A 21,782-nucleotide genomic window follows, 5' to 3' on the forward strand; every position below is an offset into this window, starting at 1 on the left:
TGTTAGTATTAGTTACTGTATATGTAATATGTATATACTCATGTGTTAGTAATAGTTACTGTATATGTAATATGTATATACTCATGTGTTAGTATTAGTAACTGTATATGTAATATGTATATACTCATGTGTTAGTAATAGTTACTGTATATGTAATATGTATATACTCATGTGTTAGTAATAGTTACTGTATATGTAATATGTATATACTCATGTGTTAGTAATAGTTACTGTATATGTAATATGTATATACTCATGTGTTAGTAATAGTTACTGTATATGTAATATGTATATACTCATGTGTTAGTAATAGTTACTGTATATGTAATATGTATATACTCATGTGTTAGTAATAGTTACTGTATATGTAATATGTATATACTCATGTGTTAGTAATAGTTACTGTATATGTAATATGTATATACTCATGTGTTAGTAATAGTTACTGTATATGTAATATGTATATACTCATGTGTTAGTAATAGTTACTGTATATGTAATATGTATATACTCATGTGTTAGTAATAGTTACTGTATATGTAATATGTATATACTCATGTGTTAGTAATAGTTACTGTATATGTAATATGTATACACTAGTTATATTAATCACAAAGTAAAGTAATAATCGCAGATTCTTTTTCAGATGTAACTTCCTGTTAGGATGAAAAACGGGGGAAAAGCGCCACATGTGTTCCTTTCTTCACCTCCTACTCCCTCACCCCCTCACCCCCTCGTTTCCTCCAGATCGGTGGGACTCCGACAGTCGCCCTGGCCTCAGCAGCAGCAGCAGCAGCGGCAGCGGCAGCAGCAGCAGCAGCAGCAGACTCATGTAAGTGTCCTCCGTGTGTCCTCCGTGCTGTCTCCTCAGTTTTTCCCTCTGTCTCAGTTCAGTTCTCAGTGGTTTGATAAAACAGTGACAGAGTGAAGGGACATCCCTGTTGCCACAGCAACTAGCAGCAACACGATTTCCGGTCCTTGTAACGACGTTTCAAAATAAAAGCAGCTTAAAAGTTGTATATATGTCTATACTTTGAGTTGTTTTGTGTTGGAACTTGACTTTAAGAATGAGTGATGTCATTGATTTAAAGGTACAGTAAAAAAAAATCAATACAAAATGCAGTCCTGTCCCCCCCAGTATGTAATGAAGATCAGGAGTTTGTGATCACATGCAGAACATCCCATAATTTATCCCACAATATTCTTAAATCTATCCCAGAATATATCCCAAAATGTACAGTATCTCAGAGTCAACTAGATCCCAGACGGAGTGAAGGTTTCACAAATCAGAGACTGTGTTTTTATGAATCTTCAGAGTGTAGGATAATCTAGTCCAGATTTGAGAAGTCCAAGTGCAGTGGTTTTTGATCGGGACCTGGTCTAATGAGGTCTAGGTATATAACAAAAACGGTGAAATCTCCCTTTTAGCATGTTTCACAAATACAATAGTGACTGTCAGGTAAAGTTAACGTCTAAAATGTTTTCACATCAAGAAGTTTCACAGAAAACAATCAGTGGACAGTCGGTTCATTTCCCCGTAACGTAGTTTACACACACACACACACACACACACACGCTGACGTCAGCATCGTGTTTAAAGGTTTACATTAGTTCCACCACAGACGATTGATGTTGTTCAGTGAGGGGGGCTTTTGTTTTGAAATCCGTCCACCGGAAGCGCTCTTTGGTCACTTGTGCTAGTTTGATTGTGGACACAAAAAACTGCGAAATCCAGGAGAAGAAGGACAGCGCCCAGAAGAAGAAGAAGAAGAAGAAGCGAGAGCGCGCGTCCGTGGATCTGTGTGGAAATGTTCGCTCGGTCACGCGGCGTGGAAACATCACGACACACGTAAGAATTTACACTTTTATCGTCAAGGTCACAGCGGGAATCCTGTGAATGTGTCTTTACATGGACATGAGGATGATGATGATGATGATGATGATGGTGGTGGTGGTGGGGGGGAGTTTTTGCTGTGATGTCGTCGACACGTGAACCCACGCAGACAGCTGCTCACACACTCTGTCCGTGTTTTCAGCGCGAGCTGTGCTCGTTTGAGGGAGGAAAGGAGGTGAGGCTCGTGCTCTGGACTGTTTTCGTGGCCTGTGGCAGAGATGAGCTCCGTGATGAGCCCCGTGGGCTGTGGTGGGTGGGATTATGTGTGGAATACTAAATCTGTGTCGACGCGGTTTCACGAGTTTGCTGTTTTCAGAGTAAAGAGCAAACGTGAAGAGTGAGTGAGTTAATCCCACTCATGGCCTCCTCCTCCTCCTCCTCCTCCGTTAGGATAATCCACTAATCTGGAACAGAGGCGGTTTCTTCTTCTTCTTCTTGTCTTGTTTTACAAAATGATTCCCCAGATGTTTTGCTTGAATTTCTAAAAACACCAGATTATTGTCAGAATTACCTGATTGCATCCCGTTGTATACCTTTATGTGTGTGTGTATATATATACGTGTGTTAGTGTATAATCAGAGTAAAATGGGCTCTTGATTTACTGCCATGTTTCTACAGTGGCCCAAAGTGGACAAACCAGAGTGTGTTTAGTGTTTTGAGGTTGACTTCACAAATGAAGGAGAATAAGATGTGTGGTGGTTTGCAGAGGCCACCGTAGTTCCACACACACACACACACACACAGAGTGGTCAGATCTCACATAGTGAATCTTTAGATGTCAACATTCATGTGACAAAGAAACAATTAAAGTTTTAAAGTGCGTGTTGTGAGTCAGGACGTTGTGTTGTCTCATTTACACGATTGACAAAAGTAAGTTGTAGAAGATCGATGAATATGAATGGATGAATTGTGAGTCTGTGTCTGTGGTGAACATGCGATGAGTTGCATGAAGAGAAAACTCTTGTCTTGTGAGGTGATGAAGACAGTGTTGTCTTTGTTCATCCAGTCATCTGTGATCAAAACATCTGACAGAGAGGAAACTTTATTACCGCAGTACAACAGCTATTTTTACATGTGTGTGTGTGTGTGTGTGTTACCGTTCTAATTTATGTGTGAGTCCAGCACTTGTTTTTTCCTCTTGCTCCACTCACTCTTCCACAGTGTTCAGATTACAGATTAGCTCAGACTCATATGAGCTCATTCTTGGATTAGCTCAGGCTCAGATTAGCCTTGTTCTGACTCGAGTGTTGGTTCTGTGCATCGACCAAAAACCAACAGAACCCACAAACACAGCATGGTGTTTACAGATTACTACAGATGATCCCAGATTACCTCAGCAGACGATACATGATACCAATTATATTGTGATACAACGACTTTGTGATAATCTCATCTGTGTCAAACAGAAGAAACAAAACGTGTTTATTGACAACAAATAGCAGAAAGGTCAAAGGTCATGAACATGCGTGATCATCTCTTAAAATCCCGCCGTAAACTCACTCTTCTTCTTCAGGTCACTTCCACACAAGTTTCACTCATTCATTGAGGAGACATGAAGTGGTGACTGTTGACTTTAGAGCGACTTCATTTGTCCTAATGATGAATGAGGACGACCACAGATCGTCTCTATGTTATTATTATATTATTATAATTATCATTATTATTATTATTGTTATATATCATATTATTATCATTATTATTAATATTATATATCATATTATGAGAGAGAGTGAGCACATGATGGCAGACAGACAGAGAGTGAGCACATAATGACAGACAGACAGAGTGAGCACATGATGGCAGACAGACAGAGAGTGAGCACATGATGACAGACAGACAGACAGCCAGAGAGTGAACACATGATGACAGACAGACAGACAGAGTGAACGCATGATGAACATGAAGACAGAGGACATGGGAATATGAGGACAGAGGACGTGGAGACGACAGTGTAGTTGCTGCTTGAGAGTCAGAGAAAGCTGAACTGTCTCATGGCTCTTCAGCGACGACTCTCTCTGACCAATCAGAGGCCGGCAGTCTGATGACATCACGTTAGAACCTCGTCAGAACAGGAACCAGGTTCTATCACTGAAACATTTATAGCTGTGATCACACATCATTTACATCATTTAAACCTTAATCTGTGTATGATATTATTATGGTTTGACAGATAATCTCTATAATCTCTATTGTGACTGAGTTCTCACTCACCCTCTCACTCTCAGTGGAGACATGCTTTTATATTCTGGAGCCAAACTTGTGTAGAGTTTCCTGTCCAGAGCCATGAGACTTCCTGTCCTCTGCTGTTGATGTGGAGGGGGAGGAGACTCAGGGAAGGAAGAGGAAAAAAGGAACAAGAGACTGAGCAGCACACACACACACACACACACACACACACACACACACGGCCAACTCAACAAAGCCACTGGTTCCTGTCCACTGTCCTCTGTCTGCTGTCCTCTGTCCTCTGTCCTGGTTGATAATCACAGTGTAGGAACAGGTCCAGTGAGACCTGACGTCAGGACACTTTGTCTCTAATGTCTCTCTCTGGTATAATTACAGGACGTCTTTTGGTTTGTTAAAGACACAGCGCCACACTCAGATCTCCCAACATGCAACAGTAGTGACCAGCAGGTGAGCAGCACTCACTCACTCACTCACTCTCTGTCCAGTTTCCTTTTTATTTCACATAATAAGGAAACTGATCCCATGCTGCATCTCGCTCCTGTCTGTCTCCTGTCTGTCTCCTGTCTGTCCCTCTGTGTGTCCCTCAGTCCTCTTTGATCCCAGAGCCTCGAGCCTTGTAAGGAAGCAGGATGTTCACAGGATCCACTAAACTTCCTCCCACTAAAAGTCCTCAGCCCGAGCGTCTGGATGAAGTTTACGCCGCCTTACGCAGAGGCTTACAGTGAGTGAACACGCGTGATTCCTCACGTGATTCCTCACGTGATTCCTGACTGTGACTGTGTGTGTGTGTGTGTGTGTGTGTGTGTGTGTGTGTCAGGTCGTACCTGCAGGTCCACCAGCTGGAGCTGGACAGTCTTGGTCAGCAGATCAGAGAGAACAAGAGGAACGGTCGTTTGGTGAGTGTTTGTCAAACCTGTGTGTAATCCCAGTGTTTGTCATGTAAATGTTGACTCTCTTGTGTGTTTGTGTTGCAGGGCTCGTTGTATGAGTTGGACAAAGTGAGTTTCATTCACACCTTTGATTCACAACATAGAAACTGAAGCACTCACACAATCATTGTTCTGTGTTTTAAAGCAAGTGAAAGCCATCGAGAGATTCATGAGACGCCTGGAGTTCCACCTCAGCAAGGTCAGTCACACGTTCACGATGAACACATGACACTAACCCTATCATATGTGTTTACAATTGTAATAAAATATAAACGTGTTGACAGCTGTGCTGTGTCTGTGCAGGTTGAAGAGTTGTACGATGCTTATTGTATTCAGCGGCGTCTCCGTGACGGAGCGAGTAAGATGGTGGCAGCGTTTAACTCGGCCACCGGCAGCAGGGAGGCCAGAGAGAGTCTGAGTGAAGCTAACAAGGGCTACAGGGAATGTACGGAGGTCAGTGACCCGCGCGTCTTATTCTATATATTATATAACACTATTGACCGGGGTGGTGACCTTTCTGCTAACAAGGGCTACTTTTATTTTTATAATAATTCGTAACATAAGTGTTTCTCCGTGTGTGTCTCTGCAGCACATGTGTTCACTTGAGAGTGAATTAGAAAGTCAGATGGGAGAATTTCACATAAAGATGAAAGGTGAGTCACTTTCTGTCATTTGTCGTTCCTGATATGAGTCGCGTTGTCATGTTTTCAATGTGTTGTTCCAGGTCTTGCAGGCTTTGCTCGGCTCTGTGCTGGTGACCAATATGAGGTAACAAACACCAACGAACACGCCAAACACGTACACGCCAAACACATACACGCCAAACAAGTATGTGCCAAACACTTACGCGTCAAACATGTACACGTCAAACACGTACACGTCAAACATGTACACGCCAAACACGTACATGTACACGTCAAACACGTACACGTCAAACATGTACACGCCAAACACGTACACGTCAAACATGTACACGCCAAACACGTACATGTACACGCCAAACACGCACCCGCCAAACATGTACACGTCAAACACGTACACGTACGCGTACACGTCAAACACATACACGGCAAAAACGTACACGCCAAACACGTACACGTCAGTTACATACTCACCAACACGTATACGTACACGGCAAACACATACGCGCCAAACACGTACACGCCAAACACGTACGCGTCAAACACGTACGCGCCAAACACGTACGCGCCAAACACGTACACATCAAACATGTACACGTCAAACATGAACGCGTCAAACACATACACGGCAAACACGTACACGTCAAACACGTACATGTCAAACACGTACAGGTACACGTCAAACACGTACAGGTACACGTCAAACACATACACGTCAAACATGTACGCTTCAAACACATACACGACAAACACGTGCACGACAAACACATACACGGCAAACACGTACACGTCAAACACGTACATGTCAAACACGTACAGGTACACGTCAAACACGTACAGGTACACGTCAAACACATACACGTCAAACATGTACGCTTCAAACACATACACGTCAAACACGTGCACGACAAACACGTACACGTCAAACACGTACACGTCAAACACATACACGTCAAACATGTACGCTTCAAACACATACACGTCAAACACGTACACGTCAAACACATACACGTCAAACACGTACGCTTCAAACACGTGCACGACAAACACGTACACGTCAAACACGTACACGTCAAACACATACACGTCAAACACGTACACGTCAAACACATACACGTCAAACATGTGCACGACAAACACGTACACGTCAAACACGTACATGTCAAACACATACACGTCAAACACATACACGTCAAACATGTACGCTTCAAACACATACACGTCAAACACGTGCATGACAAACACGTACACGTCAAACACATACACGTCAAACACATACACGTCAAACATGTACGCTTCAAACACATACACGTCAAACACGTGCACGACAAACACGTACACGTCAAACACATACACGTCAAACACATACACGTCAAACATGTACGCTTCAAACACATACACGTCAAACACGTGCACGACAAACACGTACACGTCAAACACGTACAGGTACACGTCAAACACGTACAGGTACACGTCAAACACGTACACGTCAAACACATACACGTCAAACACATACACGTCAAACATGTACGCTTCAAACACATACACGTCAAACACGTACAGGTACACGTCAAACACGTACACGTCAAACATGTACATGTTCATGTCAAACACGCACACGTCAAACACGTACAGGTACACGTCAAACACGTACAGGTACACGTCAAACACGTACAGGTACACGTCAAACACGTACATGTTCATGTCAAACATGTTCATGTCAAACACGTACACGTCAAACACGCACGCGTCCACATGCTGTTTTGGCTGTTACGTCACCGCAGCTGTTTTTGACCACGTTCAGGTTCTGATGCGTTACGGACGTCAGCGCTGGAGGCTCCGAGGTCGTGTGGAGGTCAGCAACAAGCAGATCTGGGACAGTGAAGAGTATATTTTCCTGCCTCTTGTCACAGAGCTGCTGTCAATCAAGGTGATGAATTCATCTTTATTTTATATTCATATATTAACACATAGGATTTTTTATTCATAAAAACATGTTCTGCCATCAGTGAATTCCCACGGTTTCTCTGTGTCCTCATGTCTCCGGTATTTGTCCTTTTCCGTTGTCAAGGTGACGGAGCTGAAGAGTTTGGCCAATCACGTGGTGGTGGGCAGTGTGTCCTGTGAGATGCTGGATCTGTTCTGTCCACTCCCACAGACGCTCGCTGTGGACATCAACGACCTGGGGACGGTGAAGCTGAACCTGGAGGTCACCTGGAGGTTTGTGTCTCACACACTTTATAACATCACGTGGGCATAAATACACCTGCATTAACGTTAGTGGTGCAACGGATCATCATTGATCCGGGATCCGTTCGGATCAATATCTTCGGTTCGGCACACGCGCGATCCGCGGATTGATTGATGAAAAAAAAAAGTTGTGCGCATGTTCAGTCCCCACACAGCGTGGTCATGGCGAGCGGAGGAACGGAGGAGCTTCAACGCCCCACGTCATTTAAATCCCCTGTATGGGAGCATTTTGGCTCCCCTGTCAAATATAATGATGAAGGAAAGAGGTTCGTGGATAAAACCGTGACGGCGTGTCGGCGTGTCGGCACTGTGGCACAAGAAAGTCACATGACAGTGGAAACACATCAAGCATGGACACGCATTTGAAGCGACATCACCCCGGTGTTTCACTGACAGGAGTGAAAACGAAGGCTGCTCAACAACCGCTTATCACCGCGGCATCGAAGCACAATCAGACATCACAAACACTATCGGTGTGTTTCTAGGTGCAGACATGAGGCCACATTCGCTTGTGCAAAACGAGGGCTTTAAACACATGCTGAAAGTGCTTGAGCCACGTTACGACGGTAACCCACTTCAGCGAAAAGACTGTGCCAGACTTTTTTTGCTGATCCGAAAAATGATCCGATCCGTGACTATGATCCTCGGAACGATCCGATCCGTGAGTTTTTTGATCCGTTGCACCCCTAATTAACGTCTTTTCCTCTTTTCTCTTTCAGTCCGTTTGATAAAGACGACCAGACCTCGTCCACCAGTACGGTTTCTAAACGGCTGCTGTCCAATCAGAGCCCTCCGGACACGCCCTCTATGCGGGAGCAGGTGTTTTATGTGAGTCTCACTTCACACACACATCACATTTACCTTAAACGTTCACTTTAACCACATTTTCTACAAATGTGTGCTACGTGACTTTCTATACACTGATATTCTGAGTTAGTTAGATCAGCTCTGACGGACGGACGGACACATTTTCTCCTCCAGCAAAGTTTCTAAACATCGTCCTTCATTTTGCTGTTTTCCACTCCACAAATAGAAAATGTGTTCATTTACATTTATCTCATGGGCTTGTTCTATTTCAGCTGCTCGTCCACTGCTGTGTGTGTCGCTGTAGCTCAGATGTGTGTGAGACTATTCACAGAAGAGTGTGTGTCGGGACGTGTGTGTGAGGACGTGTGTGTGTGTGTGTGTGTGTGAGGACGTGTGTTTGTGTGTGTGAGGACGTGTGTGTGCGTGCGTGAGGACGTGTGTGTGTGTGTGTGTGTGTGTGTGTGTGTGTGTGTGTGCGTGCGTGAGGACGTGTGTGTGTGTGTGAGGAGAATGAATGACAGCAGTGACAGTTGCTCGTATGAACAAGGCTGTGGTCTTTGTAGCTGTTTGATCGTGGTCGAGTAGCTCCTTCATGTCCCTGCTCCTCATGTCCCTGCTCCTCATGTCCCTGCTCCTCATGTCCCTGCTCCTTCATGTCCCTGCTCCTCATGTCCCTGCTCCTCATGTCCCTGCTCCTTCATGTCCCTGCTCCTCATGTCCCTGCTCCTTCATGTCCCTGCTCCTTCATGTCCCTGCTCCTCATGTCCCTGCTCCTTCATGTCCCTGCTCCTCATGTCCCTGCTCCTTCATGTCCCTGCTCCTCATGTCCCTGCTCCTTCATGTCCTCACCCTGTCCCTCGTGGTCGGTCCAGACTGAGGAGCTCAGAGACGGTGGAGACGTCCACCAGGACATGAAGGACAGGACGGCGATGTCGGTGTGTTGGGACGTAGCTGTTAGCTGTTAGCTTTAGTTTTTAGTAAATCAATGAACAAAAGTGACATCGGACAACATTTATATCTATTATTATTATAATAATAATAATAATAATTGATCTTTTATTCAGTGACAGTAGTCGATGACTTGAATAAAATAAAATATTAACTGAAATGGTTTGATGTTTGTTTTAAATCTCACATTTAGAATAAAACCAATGTCAAAGATTCATAATGAAACTTTTACAGAGTTCAACAAATTAATTCATAGTTTATTACATTCAAATATTCTGAGTGTGACAGACGCTGACGCTCACACAGACGCTGACGCTCACACAGACGCTGACGCTCACACAAACGCTGACACTCACACGGACTCTCACGCAAACATTGACGCTCACACTGACTCTCACACAGACGCTCGCACAAACGTTGACGCTCACACAGAGACTCACACAGACACTGACACGGACTCTCACACAGACGCTCACACAAACATTGACGCTCACACAGACGCTCACACAGATGTTGACGCTCACACAGACCCTGACGCTCACACAGACTCTCACACAGACGCTCACGCAAACATTGACGCTCACACTGACTCTCACACAGACGCTCACACAAACGTTGACGCTCACACAGAGACTCACACAGACACTGACACAGACTCTCACACAGACGCTCACGCAAACATTGACGCTCACACTGACGCTCACACAAACGTTGACGCTCACACAGAGACTCACACAGACACTGACACGGACTCTCACACAGACGCTCACACAGACACTGACACGGACTCTCACACAGACGCTCACGCAAACATTGACGCTCACACTGACTCTCACACAGACGCTCACACAAACGTTGACGCTCACACAGAGACTCACACAGACACTGACACGGACTCTCACACAGACGCTCACGCAAACATTGACGCTCACACAGAGACTCACACAGACACTGACACGGACTCTCACACAGACGCTCACGCAAACATTGACGCTCACACAGAGACTCACACAGACACTGACACGGACTCTCACACAGACGCTCACACAAACGTTGACGCTCACACAGACGCTCACACAGATGTTGACGCTCACACAGACCCTGACACTCACACAGACGCTCACGCAAACATTGACGCTCACACTGACTCTCACACAGACGCTCGCACAAACGTTGACGCTCACACAGAGACTCACACAGACTCTCACACAGACGCTCACGCAAACATTGACGCTCACACTGACTCTCACACAGACGCTCACACAAACGTTGACGCTCACACAGAGACTCACACAGACACTGACACAGACTCTCACACAGACGCTCACACAAACGTTGACGCTCACACAGACGCTCACACAGAGACTCACATAGACGTTCACACGGACTCTCACACAAACGTTGACGCTCACACAGACGCTCACACAGACGCTGACGCTCACACGGACTCACACGGACTCTCACGCTCACACGGACTCTCACACAGACGCTCACGCAAACATTGAAGCTCACACAGACGCTGACGCTCACACGGACGCTCACACAAACGTTGACGCTCACACAGATGTTGACGCTCACACGGACGCTCACACAGAAGGGGATTTTCTGCTTTCCTGGTGTCCTGAACTCTGTATTCTGCTTGTTTCCATGGTAACAGTAACTCTGTAACATTGCTGTGTTTCATCTCTAGTCTCTGCTGAAGCGTCAGGGAGAACTGGAGAACGGGACAGTTTGGTCAAACTCGTCTGAGTCTTCAGACGACTCGTCTAGTCCTGCTCTGGCTTCTCACTCGTCCAGTCCTGCTCCTGCTCCTGCTCCTGCTCCTCATGCTCACAAACTCAGCTCCTCTCACCTGCTGCAGACCACGCTGAACAGTCCACTGTCCTTCACTCCACACAAGAGCAGCGCGTCAACACCGTCTCTGTCCTCTAATCAGGAGGAGGACGAGACAGAAGCCGCTGAGGTCTTCTCTCAGACGGAGACGGTTCCTAACGGCCACGTGCAGACTTCGTGTTCTCACAGTCTGGTGGGCGAGAGCAGCACAGACTCTAATGTGAGCGACAGAGCGTCTCTGCAGTCAGCCGACCTCACTCTCAGCTGCTCCTGCACCGACGTCTCTGCTGCACCTCCTGCGTCTGCGGAGGTGACGGCAGACGACAGCAGCAGTGTCTCAGCTGAGGACGTGAAGGACGCTGAAGCAGAGAAGGAGGACAGCGGTGGACACCCGGGAGAAGAAGCGTCAGACAAACACAGTCAGACGTCAGAGTCGACACAGGAACTCAAACAATCAGAGGTGAAGTCGACTTTCTTCTGTTTTTATTCAAACGTTGATGCTGATTTAACTCCTGCTTTCATCTGCCACAGGTTCCTTTTCCTACTTCCACCAGTTTCATCCAGGAAGTGGAGACAGCTCTCGAAAGTTTTGACTTCCTCAACTGTTCTGACCTTGATGAAGAGGAGGAGGAGGAGGAGGAGAAGGAGAAGGATGAGCAACAAGAGAAGGATAAAGGAGAAAAAGAAGAAGAGGATGAGCCTCATAAAGAGAAGGAAGAACGTTTCTACTGTGGAGGAAGGTCAGTGATGATGACGATGATGATGGTGATGATGTCACTGCTCTGTGGCTCCAGTGAAACTTTAGTGACTGAGGTCAGAGTTCAAAGGCTTCACAGGTGGAAACGATGATTGAACTCTAACGTTATTTTGTCTCTCAGCAGTGATGACGATGATGACGATGATGACGATGATGAGGAAGCAAACGGTCTTGAGATCCTCATGGAAGCTCCTGAAGGATTTAGGAACTCAGATGAAGATCGTTTCTCTGAGTCACAGGTAAACAATGAGTTGAACTCTTTCTGTTTTTTTATGTTCAGTAAATAATGTTATAAATAATGTTTTAAATAATGTTATAAATAATGTTTTAAATAATGTATAAATAATATTTAAATAATGTTATAAATTATGTTTTAAATAATGTTATAAATAATGTATAAATAATGTTATAAATAATGTATAAATAATATTTAAATAATGTTATAAATAATGTATAAATAATATTTAAATAATGGTATAAATAATGTTATAAATAATGTATAAATAATATTTAAATAATGTTATAAATAATGTATAAATAATGTTATAAATAATGTATAAATAATATTTAAATAATGGTATAAATAATGTATAAATAATGTTATAAATAATGTATAAATAATATTTAAATAATGGTATAAATAATGTATAAATAATGTTATAAATAATGTATAAATAATATTTAAATAATGGTATAAATAATGTATAAATAATGTATAAATAATGTTATAAATAATGTATAAATAATGTTATAAATTATGTTATAAATAATGTATAAATTATGTTTTAAATAATGTTATAAATAATGTATAAATTATGTTATAAATAATGTTATAAATAATGTATAAATTATGTTTTAAATGTTATAAATAATGTATAAATAATATTTAAATAATGTTATAAATAATGCTATAAATGTTATAAATTATGTTTTAAATAATGTTATAAATTGTGTAGAGCTGAAACGATGAATCGATTATTAATCGATTACTAAATTAATCGACAACTATTTTGATAATCGATGAATCGGTATGAAGCTTTTTTCATGATTAAAACAAGATTTTCAATTGTTTAAACTTCTTAGATATGAATATTTTCTTCATTTCTTTGCTCTGGATAATAACAAAGAAATCATTAAAAGTCAATCATTTTGGTTTGTGGACAAAACAAGACATCATCCTTTCCAGGTTTGACAAACACCGCTCAACATTTTTTAAGCTTTTCTGATATTTTATAAACCAAACGATTAATCGATTAATACATTTATTTTTAAATAGTGTATAAATAATGTTATAAATGTCTAAATTATGTTACAATGTTATAAATAAAGTAAATAATGAAAAACTTTTCCTCTGAAGGAGTCGAGCGTAGAAGACGTACAGGATTTGGGACAGATTGATGTCCCTGAGGACAAAGAGGAACCTGGTGAGGAACAGAGGCTGATCATGTGACCACATCTGGATTCAGGAGTCTGTTAATGAGCCCTGTTTTCAATCTTTCAGGAGAGGATGCGTCACATGATCAGAAGGGGCGTGACCATTTAGCCACGGCTGTCTTTTAAACCGCTTTTCTCTGATTGACTCATCTCCCTCATACTCTGAGTCTCCGGGAGCCGGGACCATGTCCCACGTCCCACGTCCCACGTCCCCTCACCTCTCAGACAGAGCCTGGACCACGTCCCATGTCCTCTCACCACTCAGACAGAGCCAGGACCATGTCCCACATCCCACGTCCTCTCACCACTCAGACAGAGCCTGGACCACGTCCCATGTCCTCTCACCGCTCAGACAGAGCCAGGACCATGTCCCACGTCCCACGTCCTCTCACGGCTCAGACAGAGCCAGGATCATGTCCCACGTCACCTCACCGCTCTGACAGACCCGGGACCACATCCCACGTCCCCTCACCGCTCAGACAGACCCGGGACCACATCCCACGTCCCCTCACTGCTCAGACAGACCCGGGACCACATCCCACGTCCCCTTACCGCTCACACAGAGCCGGGACCACATCCCACGTCCCCTCACCGCTCAGACAGACCCGGGACCACATCCCACGTCCCCTCACCGCTCAGACAGACCCGGGACCACATCCCACGTCCCCTCACCGCTCAGACAGACCCGGGACCACATCCCACGTCCCCTCACCGCTCAGACAGACCCGGGACCACATCCCACGTCCCCTCACCGCTCAGACAGACCCGGGACCACATCCCACGTCCCCTCACCGCTCAGACAGACCCGGGACCACATCCCACGTCCCCTCACCGCTCAGACAGACCCGGGACCACATCCCACGTCCCCTCACCGCTCAGACAGACCCGGGACCACATCCCACGTCCCCTCACCGCTCAGACAGACCCGGGACCACATCCCACGTCCCCTCACCGCTCAGACAGACCCGGGACCACATCCCACGTCCCCTCACCGCTCAGACAGACCCGGGACCACATCCCACGTCCCCTTACCGCTCACACAGAGCCGGGACCACATCCCACGTCCCCTCACCGCTCAGACAAACAGGCTCTAACATCACGACAGAGTCTGTGCACATATTTGCCTTCTTTTGACCAAGAATGATAAACACAATTTGTTGCAGCTCAGTTGTGTGTGGAAGGAAGGAGGCGTGTCCTCCTAAAGGAGGCGTGTGCTCCTAAGGTGTTTGTACATTTGACACACACACACACACACACACACACACTTATCCTCATGTTGCCTGGGTTACAGTGGGCGTCCACTGAAGTTCACTCATTCATAAAGTGTTGATGTAAATGTAAACATGTCAGGATCAGCTGAGCGCGGCCTTGTTTGTTTTGTACGTTAACGTTTCCTTAGCGTACGATCAGTTTCTTCAGTGTTAGACGCAGCGTTCATGACTGAAGCCTGAAAAGCAACAGGATATTTTCACATGAGCATTAACGTCATGAAAGAGTCCGAGCGGTTGAACGAACATGCGTTTTTATAGAAGAGTCAAAGGATTTCAGCCTGTTTGTTGTAAACTATAATATTTAAAGCTGCATGTGTCGCTGCCTCACACTGCCAGCATGTCTGTACAAAGAGCTCGGCTCCATTGTAAGGACGCCATCAGTTCTGAAGCTGTGTACAAAAGCTGCCTCACGGGGGCGCTGTAGTCCATCAGCATCGTGCTTTACCATTGTTCTAAAAGCCTCATCATTCAGAAAGTGCCTCATGAGACAGAGATGTTAGGACAGCAGAGAACAGTGTTTATTTTCTGAATTACTTTGAAGAGTGTGCACAATAAGAGATATTTACCGTTTCATATAAATAATTGTATATGTCTTGAAATGTTCAAATGTTTATGTTGACAAAAGTTCAATCTTTATAAAGCTTTCTTTAAAAGTAACGTGTCTTGTGTGGATGTTCTGAGAGTTCATCAGAACCGTGGTGACTGTGGTGCTCGTCACAAGTGAATGAAGTTAGAATTAGGAAATAAAATCCACTTTATTCAAAGTAACAACATCTGAAGGGTTAAAGAGCCAATCAGCAACCAGGTCAATAAAATCCACACAAAAACACCCGTGTTCATTATTCAAATCATATTCAAATGTGTCTTTCAGTGCAAAGAAAACATCACACACTGCAGAGGAAATGGTCTCACTCAGTCACTCACTCACTCACTCATTCATCACATTTAATATACATTTAATTCTAATGTTAAAATCTCACATCAAACATTTCGACATTTAACCCTAAAAATTGTAAAACCTGCAACAATTGAATGATGATGATGATGATGATGATGATGTCGCAGACAGACGAGTAAAGGATCAGTATGTAAGATGTGTTTAAAATGTCAGCAGCAGAAACAAGTGTGTGTGATGTCACCGATCTATGCTCATGATGATGTCACCGATCTATGCTCATGATGATGTCACTGATCTATGCTCATGATGTCACTGATCTATGATGTCATGATGATGTCATGAAGCGTGTGTCTGTTACAGAAGAACTGTCACTATAATTCATTTAAAGAGAAGAAAGTCTTTGTCATGGTTTATTATATTTGTCTCTAATGGATTATAATGAGTTTATGTGCATTCTGCTGCTAAAGCTAAAACTAACAAGACAACAATTCCCATGTGTGTGTGTGTGTGTGTGTTGACACCTAAAAGGTCAGTGGTTGCTCCACTGATCCTCCCATCTGCAGTAAAACGGTCCTCAGTCCAGATTTGAGCTCAGAGTAATCAGGCTGTTCACTAAACTGCAGACACATCACTGCACTCAGGTACGTCTGCAATGCACCTACACACACACACACACACAGTAACATGAGCAGATATCAAACACCATTGTTGTTATGCAGCATATTCTCGTTATTATATTAGATTAGATTTATTTGAACTCACGAGACACATTTGTTTTCCCAAAGCAGTGATTTAACAGAGCGGGGACGTCGTCCATGAACCTGCAATGACAACAGCACTCTATGAATTACACCTACATGAAGTCATCAGAGTACATAGACTCAGACTGTGGACGTGGGAGGAAAGTAGAGAGAAATGTGACGTCTCTCTCACCTCTGTTTGCTGGCGGCGACCTGATCCGGTCTGCTGAGGTCTTTCCACGGCAGCGTCCCCGTGTGCCAGCGCAGCATGCAGTAACCAAGAGACTGAAGGTCACTGCGCCTGGAGGGAGCTGAAAACAGAGAACACACACACACAGAGAGCTGAAAATAGAGAACACACTGCAGACAGGCAGGCAGGCAGACAGACAGGCAGACAGACAGACGGTGTCCCAGCATGGACAGAAGAAGGAAACATTTCTATGGAAGCTGTCAATTGTTGGAGGGTTTGAGCGACTTCTTTACACAAGTTGGTAAAATAAGAAAAGTGACTCACCTGCTCCTTTGTGTGCGTCCAGGCTGATGAACTCAATGCTGCCCTCGTGTGGTGTCCTGCTGTTTTCACGGTACTCTACATGCTGGCCTCCTGGACAGTACCTGTAGGCGTGGCAGTATCCTACAAGATAAACCTAACACACACACACACACACACACACACAGGCAGAGTGAGTCAGCGTATATAAAGTATACATATAGTTCTCAGGTGTAGTTGAGTAAAGGTGTCACCTGTGCTGTGTGTCCTGCTGTGATGTAAATGTTGTCTGCGTTAATATCAGCATGAACGTACTCGTTTGAATGGACGTACTGCAGGACGTCTAACTGCAACGACACACAGACCATCACTTACACAACTAATCAATCATGTACACAACTAATCAATCATGTACATAACTAATCAATCATGTACACAACTAATCAATCATGTACACAACTAATCAATCATGTACATAACTAATCAATCATGTACACAACTAATCAATCATGTACACAACTAATCAATCATGTACATAACTAATCAATCATGTACACAACTAATCAATCATGTACATAACTAATCAATCATGTACACAACTAATCAACCATGTACACAACTAATCAATCATGTACATAACTAATCAATCATGTACACAACTAATCAATCATGTACATAACTAATCAATCATGTACATAACAAATCAATCATGTAAATAACTAATCAATCATGTACATAACTAATCAATCATGTACATAACTAATCAATGATGTACATATAAGTGAAAGCACTCACTAATCTACAGGCGAGCTGCAGAACAGTTTTCTCAGACAGACAATGGTCTTCATCAAGGACAGACTGCAGAGACTGACCCATGTTTGGGAAAATCAGAAACCTGGTAACAGAAAAAAGATCATAGAGCAATGGAAAGTCTTTATATAGACTATATATATATATACATGTATACATGTATACAGTACGTATATATATATACACATGTATAAATATATATATATGTTTATGTATATATATTTATGTATATATACTGTACATATATATACACTGTATATATTGTGAGAGATACATCTTTCGAAACCTGTAAGAATCTGCATGAAGACCAAAGCCAACACACGACGGAATTCCCAGGAAATCCATCTTGTTTTGTTTGATCCACTTGTCGACTACAGGAGACACAAACACACATTTGAGAGGGTTAGAGTTATTAAATATATACACACACACACACACACACACACGTGTGTATAATATGTGCTGCTGCAGATGAAAAGATAACGTGGTGGTGTGAATCAGTTGAGCCTGATTCCTTCTGTAGTTTCTTCAGCTGTTAAAGCTCACGTTTCAGAGAACCACGGATCATTCCTTAACCTAAGGTCTGCCTGCACCTCTCACTTCAGTTGTGATGTGAACGATTTGAACTGAACGGACGTTTGTTTACGTTAAACAAAGAAAACAAACATCAGCCTCTCACCGTTTGAAGGTTTCGCAGCTCTCTGCAAAAAGTTCTGCTCATTGAAGATTTTGCCGTCTTTCACTCCCTGGGAAGAAGGAGAACTTTAGTGATTCCACTCAGATTAAGGAAGAATGATTATAGATTATAGATTATAGATAGGAAGTAGAGAAGATCAATATAACACATTAGTCCACTCACCAGTTTGAGAATGTGATTTGATTCCTTTGATCGTGAACCTGTTTGCAAAACTGACACAAAACATTCATTATTGATAAAAGAGAAAAGAAAAGAAACAAGATTATTTTAAGTAAATCTATCTTCTACTAATTTATTATTCTTCCCTTTAAAATAGAACTTTTATCTCAACATTTTTTGTAAGCTTTTGATTGATTTTTTGTAAGTGAATGAGTTCATCATCACTGACACTGAATCTAACTGCGCCTCTCTTCTTATTCTCATTATCAATAATTCAAGTCTCCCGTGTCACCTTCATAAATGACGTCAGTGACCGTTTGATTGCTCAGCCTCGTCAGTGTCCACTTCCTCCCCGTGGTGTCCGTCACCTCCTCTCCTTCCTGCAGCGGCTCCACAGTCGCGTTCTTTGCTTTTTTGGCTTTACTTTTTCCACTCGCTGCACATTTTCACAACATTCAACATTGTTCATTAGTGTTTTAGACAAAAGGGTCAATCCTGACGTTTAATGAGCACTGAGTTCATAAATGAACTGTTATTTGAACACACTTGACAAAAATAGGACTAATTAAAGAAATGGGTTACATTTATTTTCTTTGTTTTTATGGACTCGTCAGCAGGTGTGTGTGAATGAATGAATGAATGAATGAATAAGTGAATGAAGCACCTTTTAAAGGAGACCTGGAGTTGGATGAGGGAACAGGAGAGCGGTCAGGAGAGTCGGCGACTGTTGACTCGTCTGCTCTTGTTCTTGTTTTAGTCTTTCTTTCTTCCACTGGCATCGAAGCAGGACTGGAGGGTTTTGCCTTGGTCCTGACTTCACAAGACAATCAAGAAACATGGTCAGAGGAGGGAGGGAGGGAGGGAGGGAGGGAGGGACCCTGCAGTTTCAACCAAACAAATCATGTCTGTTTGTGGTTCAGCTCACCAGGTCGGGGGCTTTTAACACAAGGAGAAGTTGAAGACTCTGTTGTTGGCTCGACGTGGGTGTTGAAAGTTACCGTGTGCTGCTTCACTGGAGATCTGTGGAATCCAGCGCTATTATCTGTCGATAAAAGAAAACAGCCGTCTGTTATCTGCTGAAGTAAATACAGAGTATCACTGAAGTCAAAGATTTAAAAGTCACATGAAGAGTGTAACATCCTCACGTTTTTATATATATATATATATATATATATATCAACATACATGAACACTTATCATGAAAGTAAGAAGAAGTTAAATGACCTCCAATCTTGTAATTTTTGACAGGATCAGCAGAGGGAACCACAGCAGGAGGAGGAGGAGGAGCAGCAGCAGCAGCATCTCTGATGTCAAACTCAAGTTCCCTGTGCAGACGGAGGGAGTTGCGAGTCTTCTGCAGTGCAGGACGAGTTGTTACTGTGTTTGAGGAGATTTGTGCATAAATGGAATACAATATAACCCAGTGAGTGCTAAAGTAAACAGATATTTACCCGTGCCTTCTCTGGGCTCACAACATCGGCTTGAGGAAAGTTTTTCTTTAGCGACTGCTGTTGCGACTTCATCCCTTTTGTGTGGGGAGACATTTAAAGATGCATTCGAGCTCACGGGAGCCGAACCATCGACGACAGACGGAAGCTTTACCCCACACGACGGGCAAAACCGGAAATCAGGCTCCAACTTTGTCCCACACTGGGAGCAGAAATGGAACGGCATTCTGAAAGAATGAACACAGCGTCAGACTGCTCACCAGCGCACATTACTGCACATTAGTCACGCTGATGACTCAGTCAGTGAAGAATAGAATTATTATAGGTTATGTTTTTGTCTGTCTGTCTGAGCAGCATCATGTTCAATGTTCAATGGACAAAGGAACAAAAGCACATTAGATATTGGTGATAAAACGGCTTAAATTCAGGGGAAAATTTGAAGATTTGATTCACATTTGAAATACGTTTTACATAAGTAATACATATATGTATATATATATATATATACTCTTTGGTGTTGTAACGCATCATATTTAATGAGAATATGTTTATTAAAATGACCTTTCGTGTTGTATAAACTGTATTTTTCTCCTGTCATTCAGGTGAAAGAAGTAAACGTGTTTCAGCAGCAGTATCTTGGTGTTTTTGTATAACGTAAATGTTTAAAATAATGACATTATATTATTTGACTTACGAATGAACCGCTTCATGTTAGCTAGCGAACTCAAGTCTTTAAAATACAAATACAGCGAACGCGATTTACGCACAAGTAACGACGTGAAGCCGTTTGTTTAAACTTTAATAAAACTGTTGCCTGTGAGGAGAAATGAATGTTTGACAGTAATGAATAAAACAAAAGTAGAGTTTCATGTTATGAACTTACACCGTCAGGTTGTGGTGGTTCGTCTTCTTCACCGGAAATAGGATGATAATGCTGCTGCTGCTGATGCTGATGCTGCTGCTGCCCCCTGCAGGAGTGGATGATGATTATTAATATTATTGTTGTTATTATTATTTTGTGTTTTTCATGTGTTTTTGCATCATGACTGAGTTTATGCCTCCTGCCTTTGATCTGCACTCTCATGGAAGCCCATTTCCACCAGAAGAAAAAAACAAACGGTAAAACTTAGGCTTGATAATAAAAATAAAATAATAATAAAAATATCCCTTCGTTTTTTTTATCTCATAACATAGTCATAGTTTTTAGTATGTCGTCTAACTATGACTTTTTGACAGATTTTGGACGCCTGACTAAACTATGACATTTTTAACATATTTTTTTCTTGTTGACATTAGTTAACAAAAAACACCAGTTAGCACTGTTGAGGCTTTTTCAAGCCTTTTCAAGGCTAACTCTTTCCTCCCATTATCGCAGAGTCGTTGATGATGAAGTTGAAATCCTCGATGAAATTGAAATACGCAAACGCACGCAACGGAGTATTTTAGTTTGGGAAAGGTTTTTGGAAGTTGTTTTGTTTTTGTTGTTTTTGAAACACCCAGACACACACACACACATTCACATACCTCCAGTGGGATTTGAACCCATGATGTCTTGAATCGTGATACGACGTCCTTGTCCACTGGACTAC

The 21,782-nt window shown here is 42.9% G+C and overlaps 2 protein-coding genes across 6 annotated transcripts; one reads left to right on the forward strand and one right to left on the reverse strand.

Annotated features, from left to right (window-relative positions):
• The first annotated feature begins 637 nt into the window (after positions 1-637).
• On the forward strand, positions 638-15,608 carry LOC131459553 (rho family-interacting cell polarization regulator 1-like). Of its 4 annotated transcripts, XM_058629522.1 has the most exons (18): positions 1,702-1,849; positions 2,037-2,143; positions 4,457-4,528; positions 4,669-4,802; positions 4,899-4,977; positions 5,056-5,079; positions 5,156-5,209; positions 5,314-5,463; positions 5,600-5,663; positions 5,735-5,778; positions 7,456-7,581; positions 7,723-7,871; positions 8,621-8,729; positions 11,347-11,949; positions 12,021-12,229; positions 12,368-12,485; positions 13,604-13,670; positions 13,748-15,608. In XM_058629522.1, the coding sequence occupies exons 4-18, from the start codon at positions 4,711-4,713 to the stop codon at positions 13,804-13,806; spliced, it is 1,947 nt and encodes a 648-aa protein (XP_058485505.1). In that variant the 5' UTR covers positions 1,702-1,849; positions 2,037-2,143; positions 4,457-4,528; positions 4,669-4,710; the 3' UTR covers positions 13,807-15,608. The 4 variants fall into 4 exon arrangements, with proteins under 4 accessions (XP_058485506.1, XP_058485504.1, XP_058485507.1 ...); XM_058629523.1 differs by lacking the exons at positions 1,702-1,849; positions 2,037-2,143 and adding an exon at positions 638-832; XM_058629521.1 differs by lacking the exon at positions 2,037-2,143 and having other exon boundaries at positions 1,692-1,849.
• A 79-nt stretch (positions 15,609-15,687) lies between these two features.
• On the reverse strand, positions 15,688-21,193 carry vrk3 (VRK serine/threonine kinase 3). Of its 2 annotated transcripts, XM_058629525.1 has the most exons (15): positions 21,077-21,193; positions 20,197-20,420; positions 19,970-20,122; positions 19,671-19,787; positions 19,410-19,559; positions 19,038-19,181; positions 18,749-18,798; positions 18,569-18,635; positions 18,176-18,260; positions 17,875-17,974; positions 17,334-17,426; positions 17,104-17,236; positions 16,783-16,900; positions 16,612-16,670; positions 15,688-16,507 (listed from the first exon to the last, which is right to left on the reverse strand). In XM_058629525.1, the coding sequence occupies exons 2-15, from the start codon at positions 20,417-20,419 to the stop codon at positions 16,371-16,373; spliced, it is 1,629 nt and encodes a 542-aa protein (XP_058485508.1). In that variant the 5' UTR covers position 20,420; positions 21,077-21,193; the 3' UTR covers positions 15,688-16,370. The 2 variants fall into 2 exon arrangements, with proteins under 2 accessions (XP_058485508.1, XP_058485509.1); XM_058629526.1 differs by lacking the exon at positions 21,077-21,193 and having other exon boundaries at positions 19,970-20,099; positions 20,197-20,331.
• Positions 21,194-21,782: the final 589 nt, after the last annotated feature.

Source organism: Solea solea, chromosome 5 (genome assembly GCF_958295425.1).
Source record: "Solea solea chromosome 5, fSolSol10.1, whole genome shotgun sequence".
Taxonomy (NCBI): Eukaryota; Metazoa; Chordata; class Actinopteri; order Pleuronectiformes; family Soleidae; genus Solea; species Solea solea.